Here is a 27,867-nt window from a genome sequence, read left to right on the forward strand (position 1 = left end):
ATAAAGAATAGGTGGTCCCTATACACCATGGAATATTACTCAGCCATCAAGAGATGATGGCATTTGCTGGTAAACGGATGGATCTGGAGACTGTCATGCTAAGTGAAATAAGCCAATCCCCAAAAACCAAAGGTTGAATGTTCTCTCTGATGTGTGGATGCTAACTCACAATAAAGGAGTGAGGGAGGGAAGAAGTAGTTCATTGGATGAGACAAAGGGGAATGAAGGGAAGGGAGGGGGATGGGAATGGGAAAGACAGTGGAGTGAATGGGACAGAACTTTCCCGTGTTCATATGTGAACACACGACCAGGGGAACCCCACATCAGGTCCAACCACAAGAATGGGATCCTAATAAGTTATATTCCATGTACGTAGAATATGTCAAAATATACCCAACGGTCATGTATACTTTAAAAAAGAAAGAAAAAGGGAAAATAAAGTAAAAAAAAATTTTTTGAAATGCCGCCTGGAGGACCAACCAAGGGCTACCTCACTCTGCATTCTCGCTTGCCTGCAGAGGTCAGCCTAGAGAGGTCAGCCCAAGGACCAGCCAGCTCACTCAGCGGTCCCCTCAGGTGAGGCTGTCAGGATCCTTTCAAAGTGCACCTGAAGGGCCTTATTGCCAGTTTACCCACCCACCCCCAACCCTCCCACCCCGCCCTCCACTCAGTTCTAAAATGGGACTAAGGAGTAGAAAATCAAAACCAAAACCAGAGGGTCTGATCATGCACACTGAGGTCAGAGGTTCCAAGTGTTCTGCAGAAATTCAGTGCTGACCTCCTGAGGGACTCCACGAGGCACTTTCCCTCTGGTCTCTTGCTTTCCCATTAAAAGTCACCTGGGCCATAGTTTTCAATTAGCTGCCTCGGCCCACCACCCTGCAGCCGCCCCGAGTTGGAGATGTCATCCCTCCCCCAACTTCCGTCTGCACCAAGCATTTCACACCTCCCTATTGTAAACCTGTCCAGGGCAATTACCCTGCCCGCCTGTAGACAGCCTCAGTGCTGCTTTCTAATTTATAGCTGCAAAGCTCTGGGCAGCGGTGCAGGCAGGCTCGCCCTGGAGTGGAGAAAACAGTCAGACCGGGGACGGATAAATGCACACACACAGCAAATCTCCTCAAGTTAGAGCAGAGCCGATTCTCCCATGCTCCTAGAGGCAAACACTGTGATAAGTGTCCTGGACCATCTGGAATGCGGATTCACTCCAAGAATCACCACTGCTGGGGCTGGGGCTGGGGCTGGGGCTCAGGGGGACAGCACTTGCTTAGCTTAGCCCATGTGAAGACCTGGGCCAATCCCTAGTACAGCCAAAAAAAAAAAAAAAAAGAGAGAGAGGGAATAATGACTGTTCTTTTCTACCACATTGACTACCCACCTTACTCCCAAAGAGATGGGGCCAGTTAATAGACAAGGACAGTCACCACTTTTTTTTTTTTTTAACTTTGATACTGGAGATTGAACCCAGGGGCACTTAACCACTGAGTCGCATCCCCAGACTTATTCTGTATTTTATTTAGAGACAGGGTCTCCCTGAGTTGCTTAGGGCCCTACTAAGTTGCTGAGGCTGGCTTTGAACTCACAATCCTCCTGCCTCAGCCTCCCAAGCCGCTGGGATGACAGGTGTGCACCACTGCACCCTGGCCACTTAACTATTTTTTGATTTACAGTGGTTCAACAGCCAGGTACCTTCAGGAGAAACAATACTTGATCTGGAACGGCGGCAGAATCCCCTCTGGGTGGTTGGTGGGCAGTGGCAGTGCACCTGTGGCTCCCAGGGGTAGCCTTGTGACTACAGGGGGAAACAACCATCTCTGCTGACCCACCCTGTGATGCTTGGGAGGTCGGGCCTTTTCGATGCATCTCAGACTTACGACATTTTCAACTTCTGAAGGGTTCCTGGGCTCTGACCCCTTCATAAATTGAGAAGCATCGGTAGTACCCCTTTACAGTTCCACTGGAAGATCTCACAAGTCTGAAAAACCTTAAAAGAAACCTCTTCTCACCTGAGGAAGGTAAGCTGGAGAGGAGCAGCACTATCTGGAGTGTGAGACTTGAAACTGGAATACCTGGGTCTTTCTATGATGAGCTCTGCCCACACCTGAACGAGAGGAAGAGAGCTGACCCAATTAACACACGGCAAAGATCTGAGTGGACAGTTCTCCAAGAGAGACATGCAACTAGAGAATAAACACAGGAAAAGAGGCTCAGCCTCCTCAGTCAACAGGGAAATGCAAATCAAAACTACCTCACAGCCTCTAGGATGGCTGAAATAAAGAAGGTGATACTAAGTACTGGCCAGGTCGTGGAGAAATGGGTCACTTCATACAACGCAGGTGACAGTGAGAAATGGCGCACACAGCCTCGTGAGGAACAGTCTAGCAGTTCCTCAACGTTTAAGAGTTGCCATCTGCTCCAGCAACCCCACTCTTTGCTAAGTACCCAAGACCGAGGAAAACAATCACCCATGCAGAACTTGTAGTCAAACGTTCACAACAGCATTGTTATTAACATCCGGGAAGAGAAAACAACCCAAATGTCCACCAACCAGTAACTGGTACATGAAATGTGGTATAGCCCAACAGCTGCATCTTATTCAGACATAAAAAGAAATGAAGAGCTGGGCGCGGTGGTGCACACCTATAATCCCAGTGGCTCAGGAGGCTGAGGCAGGAGGATCACAAGTTCGAGGCCAGCGTCAGCAACTTAGTGAGAGCCTAGGCAACTCAGCAAGACCCTGTCTAAAATAAATATTTAAAAAGGGCTGAGGAGGGCTGGGGCAGTAGCTCAATGGTAAAGCACCTACCTCATGTGTGTGAGGCATTATTGGGTTCCATCCTCAGCATGACAGAAAAATAAATATACTGTGTATTTATCTACAACTAATTTTTTTTAAAAAAAAAAGCAGGGTTGAAGATGGGGCTCAGTGGCTAGGCACCCCTGAGTTCAATCCCTGGTACAAAAAAAAAAAAAGAATTTAAAAACAGAATGAGGACTGATACACACTACACATGGAAAAATCTTGGAAACACTATAGTTAAGTATGAAAGATGCCACATTCTGTAGGATTCCACTTATATGAAATGCCCAGAATCGGTGAATCCACAGATAGGAAGTAGGTCCTGCCAGAGAATGGGAAGAAGGAGGAACAGGGTGGGACTGTCAGCAGGTACAGGGTTTGGTATGGGTGATAAAAATGTTCCAGAATGAGTGGTGACGACGACATGACTCTGAATATCCTAAAAACTGTCTATAATAACAGTGACTTGGGACACTGAAGCAGGATTTCAGGTTTGACATCAGCCTCAGTGACTTAGCAAGTCAGGGGCTCAGGAGGCTGAGGCAGGAGGATCACGAGTTCAAAGCCAGCCTCAGCAACTTAGTGAGGCCCTCAGCAACTCAGGGAGACCCTGTCTCTAAATAAAATACAAAAAGGCCTGGGGAAATAGTCCTGTTGTCTTAGCAGGCTTTCAAAAGCCCAGACTGGAAAAAGCTGCCCAGTTACTTCTGTACCACAAAAATGCAGAAATAACCTTTTCCTCTAAGTTCCAAATGAAGTCGAGACCCGACCAAATGTCCACATTTAAGATGGTGAAACCACGAAACTACCACCCAAACTCCCTCCCTCCCAGTTCTCTCAACTTTCCAGAAAGAGCCAGGAGCCCTTGGCGGGAGCTTATCCCTCACCAGAAAACAAATTCTCAGGATTTCATAGGAGCATCCTTTTTTCTTCTCTTGAGTAATTATTTAATAAGGCTGTGGAAAGCAGGGCTCCCAGTGGCCCGTCATTCAGAAATTAAGAACAAGCCAGAAGGCAGGAGGAAATGTCACCACCATAGGGAAATAAATTAGTTAGATTAAGATTAGGATCTAACCCTTCCTGTGGTTGGGCAGGCAGAGTTGAGCATAAGAGCAAGCTATTTCTGGAAAAGTCCTTGCAGAGGAAAAGTGGCAAGACTGGGGGTTTCAATGTCACCCTAAAAAGAAAAAAAAAATTTTAAATTTAGTACCAGGGATTGAACCACTGAGCCCCATCCCCAGCCCTTTTTATATTTTATTTAGAGACAGGGTCTCACTCAGTTGCTTAGGGCATCACTAAGTTGCTGAGGCTGGCCTTGAACTTATGATCCTCCTGCCTCAGCCTCCCAAGCTACTGGGATTACAGGGATGCACCACCATGCCCAGCTAATGTCACATTCAAATTTAAGGTGACTTGAAATGGGTATGAATGGCCAGACCTTTGCTTGCACAGGTAGGCAGGTCCTCCGGGCCACAGTCCTCTCAACACCCAGGCACTACTGCATAGCACTGCCAGGCTGGCAAAGATGCAGTTCACTGGGAAGTCCCCAAACCTAATGGGGCCAGGATGCTAACAGACATCAAAGAGTCCAGTTGCTCCTCTTGTGCAATAAACCCCTTCCACCCAATATCGTCCACACTCTAAGAGCAAAGTTCACTCTGATACAGGTGGCTTTCTCACTTTGTAGCTTTTTTGGCAAGTGCTCCTTGGCCTGGTTGTTCATTAATATATAATCAGGACCTTAAAAGCATTGTTTCGCCTTCTAGGGAGGCTGTGGCCAATTTAATAAAGCCGATAGTGTCCCTGGGGTGGGAGAACCACCTCGAACCTGGCAGAAAACTCAGAGTTGCATAGTCTAGAGGGTGTCAGTGTATGTACACACACACACACACACACACACACACACACACACACACACGGTGAAGCATTTCGCAAGATGTTTTTGATTTCCCCAGATGGCAAAGGAGCAAAATGAAATCAGTTATCTCACCATAGACATTGACTGGGTATTTCTTTCCCTTTAATCCTTTCAACACCAAAGGACTCCTTGCTTTTAAAACCTTTACAGGTGCCAGACGCTATGGTGCACACCTGTCATCCCAGCAGCTCGGGAGGCTGAGGCAGGAGGGTCGCAAATTCAAATCCAGCCTCAGCAACTTGGCAAGGCCCTAAGTGACTCAGCAAGACCCTGTCTCTAAATAAAATACAAAAAAGGGCTGGGGATGGGGCTCAGTGGTTAAGTGTCCCTGGGTTCAGTCCCCAGTACCAAAAAGAAAAAATTAAATTAAATTAATGAAAGCTTGACAGGAAGTGGTAATTTCGGTGGCAGGAAGATAAATGACTGAGAAACGCCACCTTCGGATGTCAGACCTGTCTGTGAGACTCCCTCTCCACCCGTGCGCTACTTTTACTTTTCGAGTCCGACACACACAGTGACAACTCGCTTTCGAGACCATGTTTACTCTGCCGAAAGCCACACTCTAAACACGGGCCCATCTGTCGGAGGGAAGCAGCTTACAGGCCAACACTGTTTATGCTCCAAGTAGGTTTGACAGAAAAACCACATCAATTTGTTTTAAAATAATTTCCATTTGCTGGAAGCTGTTCCTGAAGGGTTCTCGGCCACACTAATCTGCTCTGATTCCTACCAGCTGTAGGTACCCGGCACACTGGGCCACAGACAGTGCAGCCAGGGCACGGGAGCCAGGCTGTGCAAGGGCTCAGGCAGCCTGGGAGAGCCCCAGACCCCAGAGCCACCGCAGTGTTCTCCTCCAGGACACATAAGCAGGATGGGCTGAAGACGACAGAGACACTTCCTGGCTCAGAGTCAAATCATAGGCCATGCCCACTGGAAGCAGTTTTCCACGGAATCACACCTGCACTTGCCCAGGGACACCTCAGCCCTAGTCCTAGAGGTACAGACTCCTACTCACGCTCAAAGTCCACTCCAAGGTCATTTATCAAACGGAGCATCAAAAAAGGAAGGAAACACATGTGGGTGACCTGTGAAAAGTTTTCAGCCAAGGAAATGCAGATGAACCCAAGGCAATCCTTACACACCACACGGGTACCTGGTTACGGGAATAGAAAGCAGCATCTCGTGTGGGTGAGGGTGTGGGAAAGGCAAGCAAGGTTCATATGTGCACTGACTGCCTGTTGGCGGGGAGGAAAGTGACACCAGAAGTCTGAAGAATTTGCATATCCAGAGCACTCGGACTTGGTAACCCGACCTAAGGAAAGAAATGCATAAACATTTATGCAAATAAGGATATCTGACAAAGTTTAGGGAAAAACTAACTTAAAATGCTCAATATCAGAGAAATTTTGATTAAAACTTAAATCAGCCAGGTGCAGCGGCACATGCCTATAATCCAAGCAGTTCAGAGGCTAAAGAAGGAAGATCACAAGTTCAAAGCCAGCCTCAGCAGTTTAGTGAGACGCTGTCTCAAAATAAAAAATAAAAAGGGCTGGGGATGTGGCTCAGTGGTTAAGTGCCTCTTGACTCAATTCCTGGTATCAAAAGAGAGAGAGAGACAGAGAGAGATAGAGAATTAAACCATCTCTTTATAAACATTTAAGCCTGGAGAAAATATCCCTGATACTTAGTCTTTAAAATATATAACTTCAAGCCCATCACAGTGCACACACCTGTCATCTCAGTGACTTGGAGGCTGAGGCAGGAGGATCACAAATTTAAGGCCAGCCTTAGCTACTTAGCAAGACATTGTCTCAAAATAAAAAAAGGGGCTGGGGTTGTGGCTCAGTGGTAGCGCACTTGCCTAGCATGTGTGAGGCACTGGGTTCCAGTCTCAGCACCACATATAAATAAATAAAGATCTATCAACAACTAAAAAAAAATTAAAAAATAAAAAGGGCTGGGGATGTAGTTCAGTGGTAGAGCACCCCTGGGTTCAATCCCCAGTACTACAAACTACTTGTTTGTTTGCTTATAGCTTCGAACAAGTGTTCAACCAGAGCCACTACTAGAGATTTACACAATAAAGTGAAAATACTTATCACTAGTTAATGAGATCAATGAGTCTTTTTTCTGTCGTAGTTTTCTCCTTATTCAATAAATACCTAACATTTATCTCAGATAAAAGTAACTAAACCTCGGAACTGGAGTAACGGGTCCATAGCACAAAGCTTCCTCCCACCCCACCCCTGCAAACTAGTTCAGCTCCCCAGGTACAAAGGCCTCCCTGCAGAACCACAGCCCAAGACCTCAGTGACCATTAAAATCAACGTCAAGAAGGGGCAGAGCCCAGCTCTCCAACTGCCCTTCCTCAGCTTCTCTGGGCAACAACCCAGGGAGGACCCACACTGAGCCAGGTCAGCAATGATCCTGCTGCGGTGGAGGGAGAGGCCGTGTGCCTCACCTCTGAGATCCACAGAAGAGGGGCCAGGTTTAGAGGTTGATCTGCCCTGAACCCTCCTGCTGCAGAGGTTTCCATAAATCAGTACTCTGGCTCTGTCGACTGAGGGCACGGTCACCCGCCCTGACTGCTGAGCAACTCCCTCTGGTCAAGGAGAGCCGTCATTCCCTCTGCCAGCAGAAAGAGTGAGAAAAAACTACCTTGGCCTGGTCACCGTACTTGTCAAAGCAGAGGTCTTAGCAAAGGCACTAAGAGCCCCAGCAACCCAAACCAGCTGCCTGGCGAGGGCTCAACATAAACTGAGCAGAATGACCACAAGGGGAAGGGTGTCTAGACAGCCTTGGTCTGTGTGAGAGGCAACCCTCCCCACGGCCAGCCCCGCAACCCAGCTCCAGCAAAGGGGCAGAGGACAGACCATGTCAACAGCTGGGAAATGCCAGTGGGCACCCTGGCCAAACCACCACCGCGGGGAGACCTGTGGAGGCCCGCCCACCTGCCAAGGCCAGCCACTAGGGATCCCCTGTGGGAGACGGGTCACAGGCACCGTGTCCACTAGAAAGGGATTTCAGCGACAATCCTGGACATGGGATTTCAAAGCCACCTTAGCAAAATTCAGAAGTGCTAAAAGGACTGCCAATCAACATGGAAGGTAAACAGCTGGCCTGTCCACCTTCTGTAAGTTCTAGCTGTCTGTTCTTCCTTCCATCCTTCTAAATTCCTCCACACCTGTAACTTGGATTGAGGGATGGAGGAAACTAGAAAATGTACCTACTGATGAGCCCTGGGAGGTCTAAATGATTCTACTTTGTCTGGGAAAGGCATATCCCTAGGACTTTTAGGACTATATAAAATGAATACCCATGTCCTTATCTATATTAGCATCTGTGCTAAGCATTTTTAAAAATATATATCTATTTTTTAGTTGCAGTTGGACACAACACCTTTGTTTCACTTATTCATCTTTATGTGGTGCTGAGGATCGAACCCAGGGTCTTGCACATGTGAGGCGAGCGCTCTACCGCTGAGCCACAACCCCAGACCTGAGCTAAGCATTGTAAAAACATTTTGTGAGTTGTCGATGGAATACCAGACCTTTATTTATTTTTGTTTCTGTGGTGCTGAGGCTCAAACCCAGGGCTTCACACGTGCTAGGCAAGCTCTCCGCCAGGGAGCTACATCACCAGCCCTGGGCTGAACATTTTATGTGCCCCAGGCTTCAGAGTAGATTCTGGGAAAATAATAGTGAAACAAAGCCAGCCTCTGCCTTCAGGGGGCTTACAGGCTAATCCCTTAAAAAGTCTATATGAAGGAATGCAGAATCCCCCACGTGGACAGTCAGGTCAAATGGGATGTGAGCCATGGTTTCTGGGGTAAGATGTAAGGCAAAGGTTGAGTGGCTTTCTCTAGACAGAAGGAACTGCACGTAAGGTTCATGGGACTCTCACAGTGTTAAGAAGTGTGGGTTTTTTTTTTTTTTTGGTTGATTTGTCTTTTTTTGCGGAGGTGGGGGTACCCGGGATTACACCCAGGAGCACTCAACCACTGAGTCCCATCCCCAACCCTTTTTTATATTTTATTTAGAGACAGGGTCTCGCTGAGTTGCTGAGGCTGGCTTTGAACCCATGATCCTCCAGCCTCAGCCTCCCAAGCTGCTGGGATTACAGGCCTGTGCCATCACACCTAGCTGTAAGGGAGCTTAGGACAAGCCTCACAGGGTTGTAGGGGCAGGTGGAATCAGAAAGGAGTTACAAAACTTTGAGAGGTCAGTGGACAGCCAACAGCTGGATTCGCAGGTTCCAGTCTGCAACTCTGCAAAGGCCCCTGTGGCCAGAAACGAAGTGAGTCAAGAGGTCCTCTACTCCCCACTAAAGTGTGCATAACCTGACACAGAAAAAGTGTATAAAATGAAAGTTTAACATAAAACTGATCAACAAAATCACCGACCATCTCCCCTTCCTTCCATCTATCTGCTGCACCCCCCCCCTTTTTTTAATGAAGGGTGGGAGGCAGCGGGTGGCCACAGCATTCTCCCAAGACCACATGTACCTCTCGGCGCCACCCAGCCCAGAGCATGCCAAGGATTTCAGGCAGAGTATAAACTCCATCGGCAGGCTAAACTGTTTATATGTTCTTGAGTTAAAAATACACCACCCGGGTCAGCGTTAACACCAGGGCCTTATCACCAAGGCTGTTTGTGAGCTGGTCACACAAAGCCGGACAAGGACTCGCCCGCCTTTGAGATGTGCCTCGGACTGCAAACTGTCCAACGATGATGCCTCAGTGAGATTACAATAAAGCCACCAAATATACACGCATTTGAGAAAAACACTTTCCAAACCCAAGAATCCTTTACTGTTTATAAATAGTTTACTTTTTTTTTGATCCCCGAGCATATAATATTCGCAGTTGCTCCAGAAACCAAAGAAACATGGAGCAGGGACACAAACCACAACCTAACAGAAACAATAAACAACAGATGGCAAGACATATGTGCATGCCACCAACCCCCTTCACCAAAGAGCCAAACCAAAAATGGATCCCGACACATGCCTAGAGAAGAAGCATGCTCTTCAAAATCACATTCGAGACGCCATTTATAGAGCACCAGCTGTATGGCCAGAACTGTGCTAGGTGCTTTAAGTCACCCAAGAGTTATAGGACCCATGACTGGCCTGAAAGGGAGTGCAAGAAGAACAGTATTCTTTCTAGATACCATCATGCAGATACAGGTTTAGGTCCCAACAAGTCATTCAACCACCTGGACCTCATATGGATAAGTCAGAGGTGAGCCAGGTGAGATGGGCGCACACCTATCATCCCAGCAGCTCAGGAGGCTGAGGCAGGAGGATCATGAGTTCAAAGCCAGCCTCAGCAACTTAGTGAGGCCCATAAGCAACTCAGTGAGACCCTGTCTCTAAATAAAATATTTTAAAAAGGGCTGGGGCTATGGTACAGTGCTATAGCACTTGCCTAACATATGTGAGGCCCTGGGTTCGATCCTCAGCATCATATAAAAATAGATAAATAAAATAAAGATAGCATGTTCCTCTACAACTAAATTTTTTTTTTAAATGATGGAAGTAATGTCTCATAGGCTTGAGATGATGATTCAATTAGTTAATGACAATGGATCCTGCTGCTAAAAGAATGTAAATTGCTATTACTGCTGTCATATTAATTCCAACCTTCTCTCAAGTTTCTGCTATGTATTAGGCCTTGTTCTAAAAATCCTACATTATTGCACTTCTGTCTTCATAACAAGTGTAGTGAGGTGGGCACTCACTAATTATCCTCATCTTACAGAGGGAAGCTAAATACATTGCCCAACTTTGCCAAGAGGTCACCACTCTTACCATTGAGCCCCATAACAACATGGCTGCTCCATCGCTTCCCTCACGCGTCTCACAACCAGACACCTAGGATGCAGGAGTTCAAACAGGATGAGCACACAGTGTTATCCCCCTGAAGACCCTGAAACATTGCTCTGGGCTATTCACTGGTGAGCAGGGCCTGAACTTATTCGAAAAGCTCAAAACAAATGCTTCAATTCGGACTCTCAAGTCACATTTGCTTTAAGTATTGATTCTGATTAGCTGATGCTGATGACTTTTTTTTTTTAAAGATGTCATCTGTCTCAAAAAAAAAGGGAGGGGTATCAAGAAATAAGTGTAGTGATCATATTGCTTTCCATATATAGACATGTCTATTTTAGGCATCATACTCTCATATCCAATCACTCTGCCAATTTCACCTCCATGCTAATTTTTTTTAAAAAACTCTGACTAGAATTTTCCAACTACACTGTAACTTTAAACTTTTGTGTTTCTTCTACATTTAAAAGGAATGCCATTTCCCAATATATAACTCCCAGATGTAGAATTCACAGATGATTCATCTCACAGAACAAGTGTTCGGAGACATCAGCTCCAAATAGAGGAAAAATTTGGAATTCCCTTCTCTCCCTCAAAGTAAGAACTCGCCTCGATCTGCTTTTTGCTCGGCAAAAGTTTGTTTTCAATTATATTTCCAAATTCTTTTAACAGTAACTGCCCGGCGTCTGGCACCAACACATCTGATACTTTGAAGTGGTTCTCAAGTAGAAAATAAGGAGAAAGGAAGGGAGAACCCTCCATAATTTTTGTTTTAGGTCAAATAGTCTCTCTGACGTACAGAATCAGACAAACCACAAGCCGTGTCTTCTCGCGGAGGGTCTGCACCACAAGGCGCACCAGCAGTGGAGGAGATTCGGATCTGTCTCTGTACCTTCTGCTGGCTCATGGGGGAAGCACAGGCCATCGGCATAAAGAAGATGGCCCTTCCTGCACATCTGTGTTCCCAAGTCACTTCTGTCAAGGGCTCCGCACTGGCCAATTAGGAACACTCACACTTGAGGGGCAAGAGTTGTTAGAACCCCCACGAGATAAACAAGGAAAGCGTGCAAGCCTTTCTGCCCTGAAAGAACAGGCCCATCCCCAAGACAGAAAGGCCTGGGGCAATAAACAAAACATTTTTTAAGGATTCCTACAGACATGAAACTGAAAACCCTGAACTTCCAAGCATAATGGAGAATATAAAAGGGAGGCGTGAAGAGTTCCCTAATCAGTTCCCTAATCAGGGAGAGGAGAGAGAGAGATAATAGATGCACCAGAAGGAGGTCTCAGGAGAAACAGAATGATTGACAGGGACACAGGAGGCTCCTGGAGGGGTAGGAAGATCAGTTGGCCTATTTTGATCCTCAAAAAACACACTGGAAAAAAGGTCATCTTGGGGACTTACAGGGAAAAAGCTTTTTCACAAACGTAGTTTTTTTCGACTGTTTCCTTTGGTCCTTAAGTAGTCTAAGTCCTGTTCAACTTTTTGTCAAGAAGTTCCAAACCACTAATTGTGCCTCCAATTTCACTGCTTTTTAGCTGCACCCCAAACAAAGCTCCAAATTATAAGGACGTGTTCTAAAGGGGAAAAAAGAAAAAAACAGAAAAAGTCGAAAGTGAGTTTCAACTTAGGAAAATTTACATGATAATGAATGAGTGAACACTCAGGAGGCTGTGGCAGGAGGATCAGAAGTTAGAGCCAGCCTCAGCAATTTAGTAAGGCCCTTAGGGAGACCCTGTCTCCAAATAAAAAGGGGTTGGGGATGTGGCTGGTGGAGGAGCAATCCTGGGTTCAATCCCCAGTATCCAAAAAAAAAAAAAAAAAAATCGAAAAAAAGAGAAAAGCCCAAGAATTTCCACTGAATGCAATAACAAATTCCACACGTGGAAGAAATGTAGATATTCAGGGCACAGAAAATAAAAACTTCTAGATTCTGCATGATAAGTAAAATCTTTTAGGAGTCTAATTACTACAGGAATCAAAATTTTCAAAATTGGCACTGGACAAAGAAGCAACCCAGACGCATCCAGGGAGACTGGTAAATTCTGTCTGAACTGGATCAATAAAAGGAGGAGAATGAGACTTCAAAATTGAAGAAGGAAACCACTGGGCTCTACATACTAGGCTGCTGAGTTTCCACCCTGAAAGGTACACTTGAGAGGTCTCCTCTGAAACCTGCCATGCCCCTTGCTTGGAATTAGTCAACAGCAAGTCAGCTCAGAAAGGGTGGGCAGCATGGGGGGTAGTGCCCTTCCTGCAGCTATTAGTACTAGATCTGTTGCAAGTCACCCATCCAGTCCTCAAGACAGTTCATCAACATCGCCTACAACTTCCCTCCTTCCAACTATTCACTGGCAGCCTGCTTAAGAGATGCTGCCTGCTCAATACACAATAGCTCAGCTATGGAACCAACCTAGGGGACCTTCAACAGATGAATGGATAAAGAAAATGTGGTACATATACACAATGTAATATTACTCAGCCTTAAAGAAGAATGAAATGTTGCCAGTGAATGAATAAAACTGGAGAATATCATGCAAAGTGAAATAAGCTAATCCCCCCCAAAACAAAGGCTAAATGTTCTCTCTGATATGTGGATGTTGGGGGTTAGAAATTCCACATCATGTACAACCACAAGAATGGGATTCTGATTAGAATAAGCTATACTCTGTGTATGTATAATTTGTCAAAATATACTCTACAGTCATGTATACCTGAAAAGAGCCAATTTAAAGAGAGAAAGAGAGAGAGAGAGAGAGAGAGAGAGAGAGAGAGAGAGAGAGAGAGAGAGAGAGAGATGCTGCCTACAGATGACCCTAAGAAATGACCCACTGGAAAAATATGTCTGTAATTTATCTGCTTTTTTTTTTTTTAAGCTCTTACAAAGTAAAGCAAAGATGCAAAGTTTACAGCTTCCATGGTTTTCTTTGAGCCTAAAGGGAAAAGGAAGCAAGGTTGAGCGCCCTTTATCCAAAATGCTTGGGGCCACAAGTGTTTCAGATTGCAGATTTTTTCAAATTTTAGAATGTATGCATGGTGATGAGACCCAAGTTTATACATGAATTCATCTATGATTCACATGACCTGGAGGTAATTTTATATACCATTTTAAAATACGTTTGTGTGCAGGAAAACAAAGTTTCACAGTACGGAATTTTCCACTCATGGTATCATGCCAGTACTCAAAAAATTTCAGATTCTGGACTATTTTGGATTTCAGATTAAGAATGCTCAACCTGTGCTTTCTTTGTGGGATATTTGCTTTTCCTCAACAACACCTAAAGGTCCATGCAAGGGTCCCTTGCTGAGGCTCCCACCACACACCCTCTTGCTCTTTGCTGCCTGAGGTATCAATCTAAAGATTCCACTCGGAGGCACCAAACATGTGAAAAACATTTATTTATTTATTTACTTGCTTACTTATTTTTTGCACTAGAGATTGAACCCCGGGGGCGCTCAACCACTGAGCCACATCCCCAGCTCTTTTTATATTTTATTTAGAGACAGGGTCTCGCTAAGTTGCTTAGGGCTTTGCTAAGATGCTGAGGCTGGCTTTGAACTCACAGCCCTCCTGTCTCAGCCTCCAAGCCACTGGGATGTAAAACATTTTTAAAGGTGGGTGCAGTGGCCTGTAATCCCAGCAACTTGGGAGCCTGAGGCAGGAGGTTCACAAATACAAGGCCAGTTTGGGCAACTTAGTGAAAGCCTATCTCAAAATTTAAAAAAAAAGAATAAAAGATTGAAGATGTAGCTCAGTGGTAAAGTGACCCTAGGTTTGATCCTCATTATTGCCCTCCAAAGAGTACTTTTTAATTAAGTATCTTAAACACTGACCAGTTTACCAAGTCTTACCATCTAGTGAGGTTTGTTTCCATCAGGACAGAATCATAAACCTGAACATGCTTTTGTGTGCTTTTCCACACAAAGCACAGCAACCATGGGTGTCCTTCCCTTACGCTCAAGTCCCCTGCTGTAATCACAGAGCTCAGCAGCACTGCAAATACTGCCATCACACAACCCAAGTTTCCGGGCTCTGCAGGTAGAGATGAAAGTCAAACAGCCCTTAACAGATAGGAAATTAAGGGACCAGCCCAAGATCCCGTTGGCAATCAGCAGCAGAGAAACCCCAAGGTCTCCTGAAACCCAGCCACATGCTATTTTTCCCTTCCACCACGTTCCTGCCCTGGTAGCTTTAGAAAATCAAGTTTTTTCCTTTTAGGTCAACAGCTTTCAGCCCTTCCCCCCCCACCCCCCCCTTAAGAAACTTACAAGATTTCACGCTCACTAGGTGCAGTGACGCACGCCTATAATCCCAGCATCTCAGGAGGCTGAGGCAAGAGGATAGAGAGTTCAAAGCCAACCTCAGCAACTTAGGGAAGCCCTAAGCAACTCAGTGAGACCCTGTCTCTAAATAAAATATAAAAAAGAGCTGAGGATGGGGCTCAGTGGTTATGTGCCCTTGAGTTTAATCCTTAGTATCATAAAAACAACCAAGGGGCTGGGGATGTGGCTCAAGTGGTAGCGCGCTCGCCTGGCATGCGTGCGGCCCGGGTTCGATCCTCAGCACCACATACCAACAAAGATGTTGTGTCCACCGAGAACTAAAAAATAAATATTAAAAATTCTCTCTCTCTCTCTCTCTCTCTCTCTCTCTCTCTCTCTCTCCTCTCTCACTCTCTCTTTAAAAAAAAATAAAAATAAAAAATAAAAACAACCAAAACAATAAAAAAAGATTTCATATTCAACCAAGTACTACCGGAGACCCACAACTCAATAAGATTTCAGGTTGGCTAGTCTTTAGGACAGTGCAGAACGGAGTATGACTTAGTCATTTCTAAGTGCTGTTTCCAATGGAGATGTGAAGAAATCTAAACGTCTCCACATCAGAGTGCCTAATTTTTCTCCTAGGCAAAGCACAGCCCTTCAGTGGAGCCAAACTACTCATGTCCTATACACAGGCACTCAATCTGAGAAGCCAGTCAGAGGCGTTTTGGATGAGACAGCCCTTGATGGCTACAGAACATTTATTTCTGTTTGCTTTCTGCATCTCCTCTCCTCCAAACAAGGAGGAGCAACCGCCCTGTGGGGCAGCAGACTCTGCATCCATCACTCGGTTTCATCAACAATCCACTTCCTGGAAGCAGCATGCTCTTCTGGCTGTGTATACGGTTTTGCAAGCCCTGGGAGCTGGTGTGCCAGACACACCAGCCCAGGTGGAGGGAGGAAGTCACCGACGCATCCGCCAGTTCGTTTTCATTGTCTTTGTAACTAAAATAAGATGTGGGCACCGTGTATGATGCACCAAAGTACCACGATGCTGACATGAGATTGAGAGGGTATTTCCCCAAGATGCAAAACAGAACTTAGATTCACAATCAGAATATCTGGGTGTTAGCTGGGTACCATGGTGCACACCTGAAGTCCCAGTGGCTCAGGAGGCTGAGGCAGGAGGATCACGAGTTCAAACCAGGCCCTAAGCAACTCAGTGAGACCCTGTCTCTAAATAGAAAATGGGGCTGGAGATGGGCTCAGTGGTTGAGTGCCCTTGGGTTCAATCCTTCGTACAAGAAAAAAAAAAAATCTCTCAGAGTTAGTTTTTTCTGCCCACAAATTTTGGCGTGGGCTCTAATCGAATAAATATTTAATTAAGCTTAACAAATCCATGAGTTTTAATTGACCATGTTGGGCGGGTTTTAAAATTACTAGACACTCTATAATCTACCTAGAATTGGATTTTCACAGACAGGATACGGAAATCATTCCATAAACTGTGACAAAGTGAAAGGAACTTGGAGGGCTTCTAACTCCCCATTCAGAGTCCTGGCTAAGCCACCAGCAGCATGAAATCCATTCTAAGGGAGCTCCAACCCCACAGAGCAAAAGGCAGCAGAGAAATCAAACCGGGACTTCTACAAAGCAAAACATGCCACTCAGCAGCTACCCTGAGAAAGCGGTTTCAAAATCCGTGTGAAGTTTAAATCAAGCACAGAGGGTTCCAGGAACCTGGTTCTTTGGCTCTGGAGGATTTTCTTGTAGGGTGCCTCTCGCTATTTAAAGCAGACTCAAGCAGCCACAGCTAGAGGGTCAGGCCTTGCAAAGTAAACAACAGTTAACTCAATTCCTAAGACTTAACTACGACCCATGGCTCATTATCCTCGTATTAAACAATAAGATCCGAAATATCATTTTTAAATGCTCCATTCTAATTGTATTTATTCACTAATGGATTATAACCAACAATTAACAGCTTGGTAGCAAAAATCCCAATTAAAGACTCTGCGGAGGGAAAGGAAAGCTAATCAGAATTGTACATTCTGGCAGAGGACTCCAAGACAAAAGAACTTTCTAAGCACCTCTCACAGAAAAAAGAAAAAAAAGGAGAGAAAGAGAAAGAAAGAAAAAACAACAAAAAAAGCAAAACCTAGATTTTGAGAATACACAGAGGGTCGAATTCATAATCTATAATATTCTATAGAGTTGACCAAAATTCCTTTGGAAAAACACACCTAAAATATCCCTGCTGTTTCCAGAAGCTGTTGAAATTCACATTTCTTAAACATCTCTTAGTGAAGAGTATGGCTTGTGAATCATATCCCATTCAAGCTATTCATTTCAAAAAAAAACAAAAAACAAAAAAGGCTCAATACATTTATAGATGAAATAATGTACTTTGGATTTGCTTGTATAAAAAAAAAAAAAAAAAAAAAAAAAAAAAAACATGGAAGGAGAGAAGGTACTGGGGCACAGACCCAACCAGAGCTGGGGGACAGGCATACACAGAGTTCAGCGCAGTGTTCTGTCCACACAGATTTATGTTTATCTCTCTCTACAATAAAAAGCTCAGAAAAAACACCTATAGCAACAGAAGTGAGTTAGTTTATTTAAAGTACCTGGCTGCATATCAAATGTTCCCTTAATGCAGAAGTTTACAAAAAAAAATCCTATCATTCAGAGTATCTCACCTCCACCCCTGCAAAAAAAAAAAAAAAAAAAAAGTGCCTTTGCAACAGGCTCCCTGGGGTCAACTGGCAGTTGAGGACAGCACAGCAGCGTGTCCAGGTCTTGTCATCCAGCCCCAAAGTGCTAATGCTGGAGATGCAAATGCTCTCAAACAAAGAGCACTGAACTACAAGATCTGGAACTAAAATGAGATCCTCTGTCCCCCCCAGTTCAGAAGGGCTCGGTCCTTCTCATTGTATCCAACAGGCTATCTTCAAGTAGATAATCCAGGAGAAAGAATTATCAGTGCAATGTGTGCCCTGGCCAAGATAAGAGGGGGACGTTATTTGAACGACAAGTTATGAATTAGTGGAAGGAGCAAAGGACAGAAGGGGGGAGGGGACACTTGCTAAATGCTGCAAAGAGGACTCTTTGGGAGATCGAGTTATGAGGGGTTGTTTTGTTGAATACATTGGCTAAAAAAAGGGGGGGGGGAGAAAGAAAAAAGCTCTCTATCTCCACTCTGCTGCTCAACCTTCAGTTAATTCTGCTTGTGGGAAAGACCCTCGCTCCTTCATTTTCAATACCTGCAGATCATAAAAGAGAAGAGAGCTGTACACCACCTGCTCTGAAGCAAAGCCCTTAAAGACACAGGGCCACGCTTTCTGGAAACCCTCTGAACACTTGTCTTTTGCCAAAACAAATTGAAGGAGCAGTGATTGGAACCCGCATCCTGGTTCATAAGGAAACCAAGATGTATTAGGCCTGGTCGAGAAGAACGGAGTGGTTGTTCCCACAATGGACCTACTGGTTATGCTAGATTAAATAGTAATAAAGACGCAAACAATCGTAGCCGTTCATGTGGGCAAGGCCGTGAATCGTGGCCATTCACAGGGGGGAAAAGACTCAGGTACAGGTGCACAGGGAGAAAAAGCAAACAGAGAACAGTTCTGCAGGTGGGGCATCCTTGCCAGATTCCTCAAGTGACCCTGTGCTCACCGCCTGGGTCCCCCCACAAAGTTACCATACGGAGCTACAAACAGACCCGAACAAACCAAAGTGTTCTCAGCATACAGCCTGACCATCGTCTCCCCTCCGCCCTCCTCCTCCTCCTTCTCCTCCTCCCTCAAGTCTTTCCAAAGAGAAGTGGGTACAGTGAGGCTTCAGCTGGCCCTAAGTCTGTAACCTAACCCCCACTTGGAAAAGCACACCTGCGCTTTTCGAAGCTATTGATGGAGAAGCCCTACCTGCATCTTGGTAAGGTTCAGTTTCAATGAAACCCTGGGAAATAATAGGATAAAATGATTAGTTTAAAGACTTCTCACTTCCCTGCCTTTCTCCACCTCCCCTTCAAAAAAAAAAAAAAAAAAAAGAATAATGTTAAATAGGCAGAAGTATTTATACAACTGGAATAGATTTAAAACTACTTCCATAATTTTTGCTAATTATATAATTTGCTGCAATTGTTTACAGCTTCCTGTCTCTTAGAGTAACGTGAAATTTCACTTGTTACCCTGTATGTACATGTCACCAAACCCCTATGGGAGAATGCTCCTGGGGTTGAGACCTGCTGTCCTCCCACAGGAAGGACTCCCTGTCCAAAAGGTAAACTTTCCCCAGGAAAGCCTTTGTGGCCAGAACTTTGGAGAGACAGGCTGTGAAAAAAAAAAGAAAAGATGCAAAATTGGGGCTCCTGAGGCCTTAACCTTCAAACCATGCCCCAGGATCCTCATCACCCACATTAGTGGACATTCACCATTGGGCTGTGTCCTCACAATGGCTGGAAGACAGACTATTATGGTCCCCAATTTGGAAATGAAGGAAAGGGGTTTGATGAGCTGGCAAATAAAGATGCCAGGAGTGGACCCTAGAAGTGACTTCTGATCTCTCCATCACTATTCCCTAGTGAAGGCTGTGGGCTGGGTTTGAACCCCAGGGATGAAGGTGTCAGTATACTTAGCCGAGGAAAAATTGAACATTTCATCCTCATCTACCCTCTTCCCCAGTCAATTATCCAATCAGAGATCAGGGGACAGGCCGAAAGCAATTCCTACTTCGAGAATAAAAGAACTTAATCCAGGAAACCAAGAGTATAAGACCCAGGAAAGCTGAGCACAGAGTGTGCACCTGTAATCCCAGCTACCCAGGAGGCTGAGGCAGGAGGATCACAAGTTTGAGGCCAGCCTCAGCAATTCAGCAAGACCTTGTCTCAAAAGAGATGGAGATGTAGCCCAGAGGTAGAGGGTCCCTAGGTTCAATGCCCAGTAGGGAAGGTGGAGGTGGCTCAGGGAAATGGAATAATAAATAGAATCACCTTTATAAGTAGATTCAGTGTATAACTTGTGTTTAGGAAGACAATGTATCCTTCATTACTTACAGCAACCTTTGTGCTTGAATAAAAACTACAAAGTATTAAACTGTAAAAAACATAACAAAAAATAATTCACAAGCCTTCTCCCTCCCCCCTAAAAAAAAAAGGACACAAACTGGCAACTATCCATTAGACCAGTGAAAAATGGCTCTTTTCATTTTCCTCTGCAATCTTTATTGATCCATTTGTTTTGCTTGATAACAAGCAGCCACGTATCAAGTTCTTCAACAGAAATTTCCTCAGCCCCAGTTATATAACTGGCCATTGGTCAGCCTGGACTACTAAACTCTACAGCTATAGAAAATGCCTTGGGTCAGAAAATCATCATCATCATTGCAGGCTCCAGAGGGCAAACAATTGTGAAAAGTTTAACATCTGGTCTTCAAAGTCCTATTTCTTTGCAGAAGAGATAAGAACAAATCTGAGATTCACACTGATTACACCACATTCCTGGTACACCAGAATTGAAGGCTTGAGGTGGACCAAAGGGACCCCACTTGGCTCCATATCACGTTTCAGTCATTAAAAAAAAAAAGAACCCTAAAGGTCCCTAAATTTCCCACAGGCCAGAGAACATTTGAGATTTTGACCTATTTCTCCTCGGCCTGGGAACTCCTTCTTCCACCCCTCCTCCCTCCAGTCTGAAGACAATACCCCCAGCCTTTGAAACTGCATCCATTGTAAACAGCTCTGAATATTAACAGGGCCCACTTCTCAAAGACCCCCAGGGTTTCAAATTGCAGCCACTGAGGAGGGGGGGAAAGGTCCCCAGTAAGTAAATGTCACCAAGCTCATTCAAAAGGAGTTGAAAGTTAGGCCTGCTCGGGCAACTTAAAGTCCTTTAACCAATGGAGTAAGTCAGAGGAATCCCTTTTATGTTTTAAACAAATGAGGAAAAGAAGGTGGGGGTGAGGGGGTGGGGAGAGCCTGGTACCACCAGAATCCTTCATTACTTCCAGCAACCTTCATTCAATGAATCCCTCTTTTAGATGTCCCTTTTCTATAGGATGTCCCTTAAAGTAACCAAAGGCTATTTTTTTTAATATTTATTTTTTAGTTGTCGCTGGACACCATACCTTTATTTTACTTATTTGTTTTTATGTGGTGTGGAGGATGGAACCCAGGGCCCCGCAGGTGCTAGGCGAGTGCTCTACCATTGAGCCACAACCCCAGCCCGCCCCCCCCAAGGCTATTTTAAACAGCCTCCCCCCAGCCTTCCTACCTCACCGACCTTCCCTCAGGGCACTTCCAGGTGTGCAATCCCGGGCCAGGTGCACTGTTCAGTGGCACAGGCCCCTAGTGCTCTCTCCCACATTCCTGTCCACCCCGGGGAGAGAGAGGATGCTGAAAAGACTTCGCACCCAGGAGACACCTCGGCCAAAGGGAGAGAGGCCCCTTTCATTGTGAGCCTGGTGTCTGAGGGTGAGAAAGGTCAGCAGGAGGCTGTCCCGACTGGTTGAGGAGGCTCGTGCTGGGAACGCAGGCAGAGTAATTAAGCCTGGAGGAAGAGAAGTGGAGAGAGGGGACACTCAGAATCACTACTGGTCATAACACTCCAAAGTCCAAGCCTGTGTGTCTAGTAAGCCAATGTAATGATGCAAAGTCATGAACAGGCCTCTTTTCAAAACAGACCCTTGAAAAAAGGGGACTGAACAGGCCTGACAGACCCTAAAGATGAGAGAGAGAGAGACAGAGAGAGAGAGAGAGAGACTGAGAGCCAGTGCAGAGTTCATTGATACTGGGCCCTGGGGGTGGAAGGTGGGAATTTCAACACTTTCTAATCTCACAGCATCCAAAAATTAGGTTTTATGGCCGTCATTTCATATCAATGGGACTTCAACAGCACGCTTTTCTCATGACAACCAATAATTTCCCAAGACAATGTTATTTACCAGAGACCTCTGCTGACTCAAAAAAAAAAAAAGTGCTAAGGGAACTAACAGATCACCATTGCTGAGAGGAGAGGGAAGCCCACCTTCTACACTTGCTGGAGAAAAGAAATAGATTTGAAAAAAAATAGATTCAGAGCTCAAGTTGTCTTAAACCTTAAGGGCTCTTGCACCTTCCAGGATTTTCTCTGCCATGTCTGGGACTTAGAATTGTCCTGAGAGCTGGAGGTGCAGCTCCGTGGACGAGCCTGTGCTTATTCGAACGTGAGAGGCTGTGGGTTCCAGCCCCAGCCCCACAAAACAAACACATAAATCAATCCCAATTCAATTTTTAAAAAAAACCCTCAAAATCAGATGTTCAAGGTCTGTTGAGCTTGATTATGTGATATGAAGGCAAGGAGAGAAAAAGACAGAATTGAAAACCTAAGAACATCTAGACAAGCTGTGTATTTAGCTAGAGAGAGAGAGAGAGAGAGAGAGAGAGGAGAAAGAGAAAGAAAGAAAGGAAGGAAGGAAGGAAGGAAGGAAGGAAGGAAGGAAGGAAGGAAGAAAGAAAGAAAGAAAGAAAGAAAGAAAGAAAGAAAGAAAGAAAGAAAGAAAGAAAGAAAGAAAATCTCAGTCTAAGTTCTGGAAGGATTTGGTCATCTAATTTGCATAAACAGGATGGGAAGTATTTTCCAAACCCTTAATTCACAACACCCTGCACACCTGGGCCTTGACATACAGCTGTAAAATTTGAAAGACAAAGGCCCTCTTTGCTTGGCAACCACCATGTGTGTGTTTTCTAATGTGATCCTAACTACCAGTGATGTGCCAAAAAAGGCCAAGACACACTGAAGGCACCCCGTTGGGTATTGCAAAACGCAAAACACGAAGAAGAGACCCAAATCAACAAGTCCATTTTAAGGTGGTTCAGAATGGCTGTGTTTGGTGTCCTCTTGTTGAATGAATGCCCCTTGCTTTCATTTTTAGCGCAGGATCCTTATACAAGATAGTGGGGGGTTCATTTTGACAGCCCTAAATGCATAGGACATGTTTTTCTCCATTTCAATCCTTAGTACTACTCCTTTTCCTCCCTCCTCCTCCCCTGATCCCCCTTCTTTCTCTATTGGTCTTTCTTCTATCTATTTATTTACTTTTAATCAATATGTTATTGTTACATATAAAATTAGAGTGCATGGTGGTAAACTCATATATGCACCTAGTATCATTTGTCAACTTCTCCCAGTTCTGCCCCCTTTCCCTCCCTTCCTATCCACTCCTTGGGTCCCCTTATATTCTACTGATCTCCCTTTGATTTTTTTTGCAAGATCCCCCTTTGAAAAAAATTCCTTTTTTTCTCTTAAGCTTCTCCCAAAGAACTAAAATCAGCACACTAGCTTCTGAATTCAGGTCCTCCTCCCTCAACAAAGAACAAGAATGGAGGTTTGTTCTGCCTCCAGGACCTTCCTGCCTCCCCACTCACAATTCCAAGAGGCCATAATTCATTTTTCAGAATGTTTAAGCCAACAACATTCTGTGACTAAATACGGTGCTTAAATTTCCGCCACAGGTAAGAGTCTAAGGTAGAGTGTATTTAAAGATCTCCTGAAGCCATGCTCCCCAAAATAATTTCAAAGAAATCAAACATCTGAGTTCTAAGAAGTTCAGCTTCTTCTAAGGTTCTGGGAAGCTGGGATAAGGCTTGGCAGTGCTTGGTGCTATTTATGAATGTGCCGGTTGAACCATGCCAATCTCACCTACGTAATGGGATTGGGAGACTCAGTTATGGCTCCGCTACTATAAGGGACTGCACTGAATAAATTTTCTTCAGGCCCTGTGAAGGAACCTATGTTCCCCTCAACCACCTCTATTCTTTCTATTCACAGTACATTCACATTCACTATTAAAAAGTTTGACTTCCCTTATGGTAGGCTTAGAAGCAACTCCCAAATTAGATGCACTGTTTGGTGGGGAGGGGGGTCCCATAAAGCCACAGGTCTCCTGCTATCTCAAATCCACAGCCTGAAATTGTTTGAACTGGCTGCAGTAAAATGTGGTTCATGGGCTTATAAACTAGCTCAAAGCATTTTCTAGACATGATGGACTTTGAGGGTGTAAACGCCATGAAAATACAAGAAACTTTATTGTATCAGATACAGAAACTTTCTCCACTCCTGCTTTGCAGAATCACTGCCAGGAATATCAACTGTATAAATATTCTCACAGAAGCTTCAGAGTAAGACTAATGGTTTGAGACATCTAAAAATTAGAGGGGAAACACATCTGCGTGACTCCTTTTTAATCAGAAATAAAACTGCACAGATATTTTTCAAAGGATACTGTACGCTGTGTCACCCCACGTTAACCAAAAATCACATGCTGCTCAAATCTTGAGATCTAATCAGTTAACACCATAATGAATGTGATCCAGTCTCCTGAAGCTCTAAATGCCCAGTTTGGTATTTATTGATCATCAAACCTGTGAGTGTAAAAGAGTGCAATTTTCAAGGTATTTATTTAAACTGTGTGAAACGTCACTTCTAGGCAACAGAAATGCCTTTAAAACAAAAACAAAAACAGTGTGTTCTGCTCCCCAAAAGGACAAGGCAAAGTGGATCTTGTGACTACAGGAAAGTGCAAACAAGAGGACACTCTGTCCTCTCCCGGAAGTTACTGTTTGGGAGCTAAAGAGCCTTCCTCACAGTGCCTCTGACACATGGCATCAAGTCACACTTCCAGCAGGTGAACATACTCACTAAAGGAAAAACCACAACTCTCCAGGCTGCCTCAACTGAATAAAATACTACTTCAGGGCAGTACTGGGTTCTGCCTCCCAGTACCCTAGGACCGCTGATTTTTCCCTGGGTCAGTGAACTCCTCGGGGGAAGACAGTACCTAACCACAGCTAAGGGGTCCTCACCAGCTTCTGAACTGTATGGCACCTGCTTGTGGAGCAGTGTGTCTCCTGTGGGCTAAGCTAAAGATGTGCCCCCATCATGACAGACACAAGATCTTCACCTTTAAAAAAAAAAAAAACAAACAAAACAACTTCTCTTCTTCCCCTCAGAGTAGCCAGACTCAGTCCGTGTGTTCTGTGATGGAGCCACAGGTGTTGGTTAAAACTTGTATCACCAGTTTTCTCCTTTTTAAACAGTGACTGTCATGCCTGAGGTTACAGCTGCGCCTCCCCTATGTTCTGGGAAAGATGTCCAACTATTCAACTGAGAAGTGGACTATTCGAGCAAGGCCTTTTCTGGAAGGTACTCAGAGTTCTACAGAGATGCTACTCCTGATAAATGGACAGGACCTGACTCGTGGACCGAATTTTTTAAAAGTGAAAAAAAAAAAAGGGCTATTCTATTCCACCCTATTTACAGAAATTGAAAGTCTTTTTCCCCCCTGCCAAATCTCCTCTAAGAAGTGTCCCACCAACTCCAGACAGGTTAAAATCCTGACAGCACAGAAATGTGCTCTTTCGGGAGAAACAAACTGCTAAGATCAGTCAAGCCCCTGGCACATTCTCCTGATGCAGCATGACTCCAAAACTAATTTGCACCATTTATGGAGGAGAAACTGGAGGGTGGGCCCCAAGGAGCACAGGAAGGATCTGAAACACAGTTCCCTAACATGCCAATGGAGCGGAAAAGGACAAACTCTGGGTACTCCCAGATCTCTAAGAACTCTTAAAAAGCTCCCTTCCCCTGAGTACCTTCTGGAAAGGATGCCTCCATTCTCCCCCTGAGCCATCTCAAAGTCACCATGGTCCTTTGGATCAGGAGGCAGCTACACTACACACATACACTCATTAATAAATAATGCACATGGAACACTGGAGTCCCCTTCATTCATCACCACTACAATACTAAGGAGCACCAACATCAAAGAGGTGGGAGAGGAAAAAACATATCCACAGACCTCCCCACAGAATTCTGCACTCTGCTCCAGACTTCTCCCACCCTCCATCCTCAGCCATAACACAAATATGCTCACCTCCACTTTTCACTCACTCACTAACCCCACAACTGGCTCACCTCCAAGCCCCCTAACAACTTCTCACCTCCACACACCGCAGGACCCACATCCATGGGCCTGCAGACCCCGTGAGGTACACATGCTCACCCTCAGGATCCACAATCTGCTCATGTCCATAGGCCCATGAGGCGCACTTGCTCCACCTTCACAACCCTAGGAGACTCACACCACCTATTGCTCACTTTCAGACCTCCAAGACCCATGCTTTCTCACCTCCAAAACTTCACTGTCTAAGACTGCTTTCCACCAAACCCCACCAGTCCCACTGGCTCACCTCCAAACCTCCACGACCCACGCTGGCTCGCCTCCAAACCCCCAAGAGGTACATGCTCACCTTCAGACCTTCACGATCTTTCCCCCCCTGCAAACCCCACCAGGGCCGCTCACTCACTTCCAGACTCTCAAGAGATAACACACTCCCCTTCAGAACTTCACGATCCATGATCGCCCTCCTCCAAACCCCACGGCAGGCCCACTCACCTCCAGATCCCCACGACCCACACTTGCTGAAGTCCAAACCTTCGCGATGCACGCTCGCTCACCTCCAGACCCTAACACGCGCTCTCTCTCACTGACCCCCACGCACGACCTCGTCTCTGCCACCCAAAGCAAAGTCCTGCAGCCCACACAACTCCAAACACAACCAATCCGCACCCCTTCCCGGGTAAGAACCCCGGTGGCCCCGTGCCCTAGTGACAGCGCCATGGGACGCAGGGCGGCACTCACAGGCTCCGTGTCCAGGCGGGTAGGTCCCCGGGCGGCGTCGCCAGTCCGCGCCCGCTGCAGTCCAGCGAGTCCCCAACGCAAGTGCAGGCGGCCGCGCAGGGCGCCCGCGGGCCGGCTTCGGCCGACGCCGGCTTCAGCTGAAGCAGGAGGAGCAGCCACAGGAGGAGCAGGCAAGGCGAGAGGCGCGGGGCCCCGAGCGCTCCCCGGACCGGCCGCGCCATCTTGTCTGGAGCGCGCCGCGAACTCCGGGCACCGGTACCGCGAGGTCCCGGGCGGCCACAGGCGCCGGCGGCCGGTGGGGGCTCCGCTCCGCACTCGGTTCAGAGCCGGGGCATGGCCGCCAGCACAAGTTCTCTCCGCAGGTCGCAGCTCCGGCCTTCAGCGGGCCCCCGGTGCCCGGGCCGCTCCACAGCGCCCGGCGGGGGCCGCGAACCCAGCGCTCATCCGGGCCGACCGGCCCGCGCTCGCCGCGAACCCCACGGATCTAGGCAAGGGCTGCGGGGTCAGCGCCTCTCGTTCTCCCGCTGGGCTCCCCGGTTCGGCTCCGAGCCCCGGTGCACGCCAAGTGCAGCTGCTGCTGCCGCCGCCGCCGGCCTCCGGTGGTGCAGCCGCCGCTGCTACGAGGAAGGCGCTCAGCCCCGCAGCCCCAGCGAGGCGCCGGCGGGCATCTTCCTCTGGGATGGGACGCAAAAGTTGTAGACCCGGGGCGGGACGGCTACTCGGGGCTCGCAGGGCCCCGCGCGCCTCACTGCGCCAGCGCCACGGGCAGGGCGCGCGCTGGCAGGGTGGAACTCGCCCGGCTCCTCGGCCCCGCGAAAGCCCCGCTGCCCTCGCGGACGAACAATCAGCCGCTCGCCGCAAGCGTCCGGGCGGTCCAGCCCGGGCTGGTCCCCTAGACCCCGCCCCCGGCCTCCCGCCCGCACACACCCCCTCGGCCGGGCGCCCGCGACCGCGCGCCGGCCCACGTTGGATGCTTTGCAACAGCGCTGCTCCACGCCCCCGCCTCTGCTCATTGGCTGCCGGAGTCCACGGCGGTCAGCCTGGAGGGCCATTGGAGCGCTGGCAGGGATCCCGCCCCGCGTCCTGCCCGGGCGCCCCGCCCCCACCCCCTTTTCCCACCCTAGGTGTGAAGGGCGGGAGAGTGGGAGGAGAAAGGGAGGGACGTCCCTCGCCTCTGCTCCCCCCCCCCCTTTTTTTTCAAAGAGGCGATGGGATTGCCCTGAGTGGCCGCACACTCCTGGGCTCCGGTGATCCTCCGGCCTCAGCCTCCAGAGAAGCTGAACTACCAGGCTCGCACGCCTAGCACCTTCCCCGCCTCTTAAAGGAGACCTACAGGGTGTTGGTGTAGAGTGAAGTCCTAAAAATAGGCGCTCCAGGCCT

The 27,867-nt window shown here is 46.7% G+C and overlaps 1 protein-coding gene across 2 annotated transcripts in view; it reads right to left on the bottom strand.

Annotated features, from left to right (window-relative positions):
• LRIG1 (leucine rich repeats and immunoglobulin like domains 1) overlaps positions 1 to 27,482 on the bottom strand; it is a 130,198-nt gene extending 102,716 nt beyond the window's left edge. The window contains exon 1 of one of the 2 annotated variants that reach the window (XM_081286661.1): positions 26,488 to 27,482. In XM_081286661.1, coding sequence (XP_081142787.1) covers positions 26,488 to 26,708 — 221 coding nt within the window. In that variant the 5' untranslated portion in view covers positions 26,709 to 27,482. The remainder of the gene's footprint in view (positions 1 to 26,487) is intronic. The other variant, XM_081286660.1, reaches the window with a different exon arrangement.
• Positions 27,483 to 27,867: the final 385 nt, after the last annotated feature.

Source organism: Spermophilus citellus, assembly GCF_964194105.1.
Source record: "Spermophilus citellus genome assembly, chromosome: 3".
NCBI classification, from domain to species: Eukaryota; Metazoa; Chordata; class Mammalia; order Rodentia; family Sciuridae; genus Spermophilus; species Spermophilus citellus.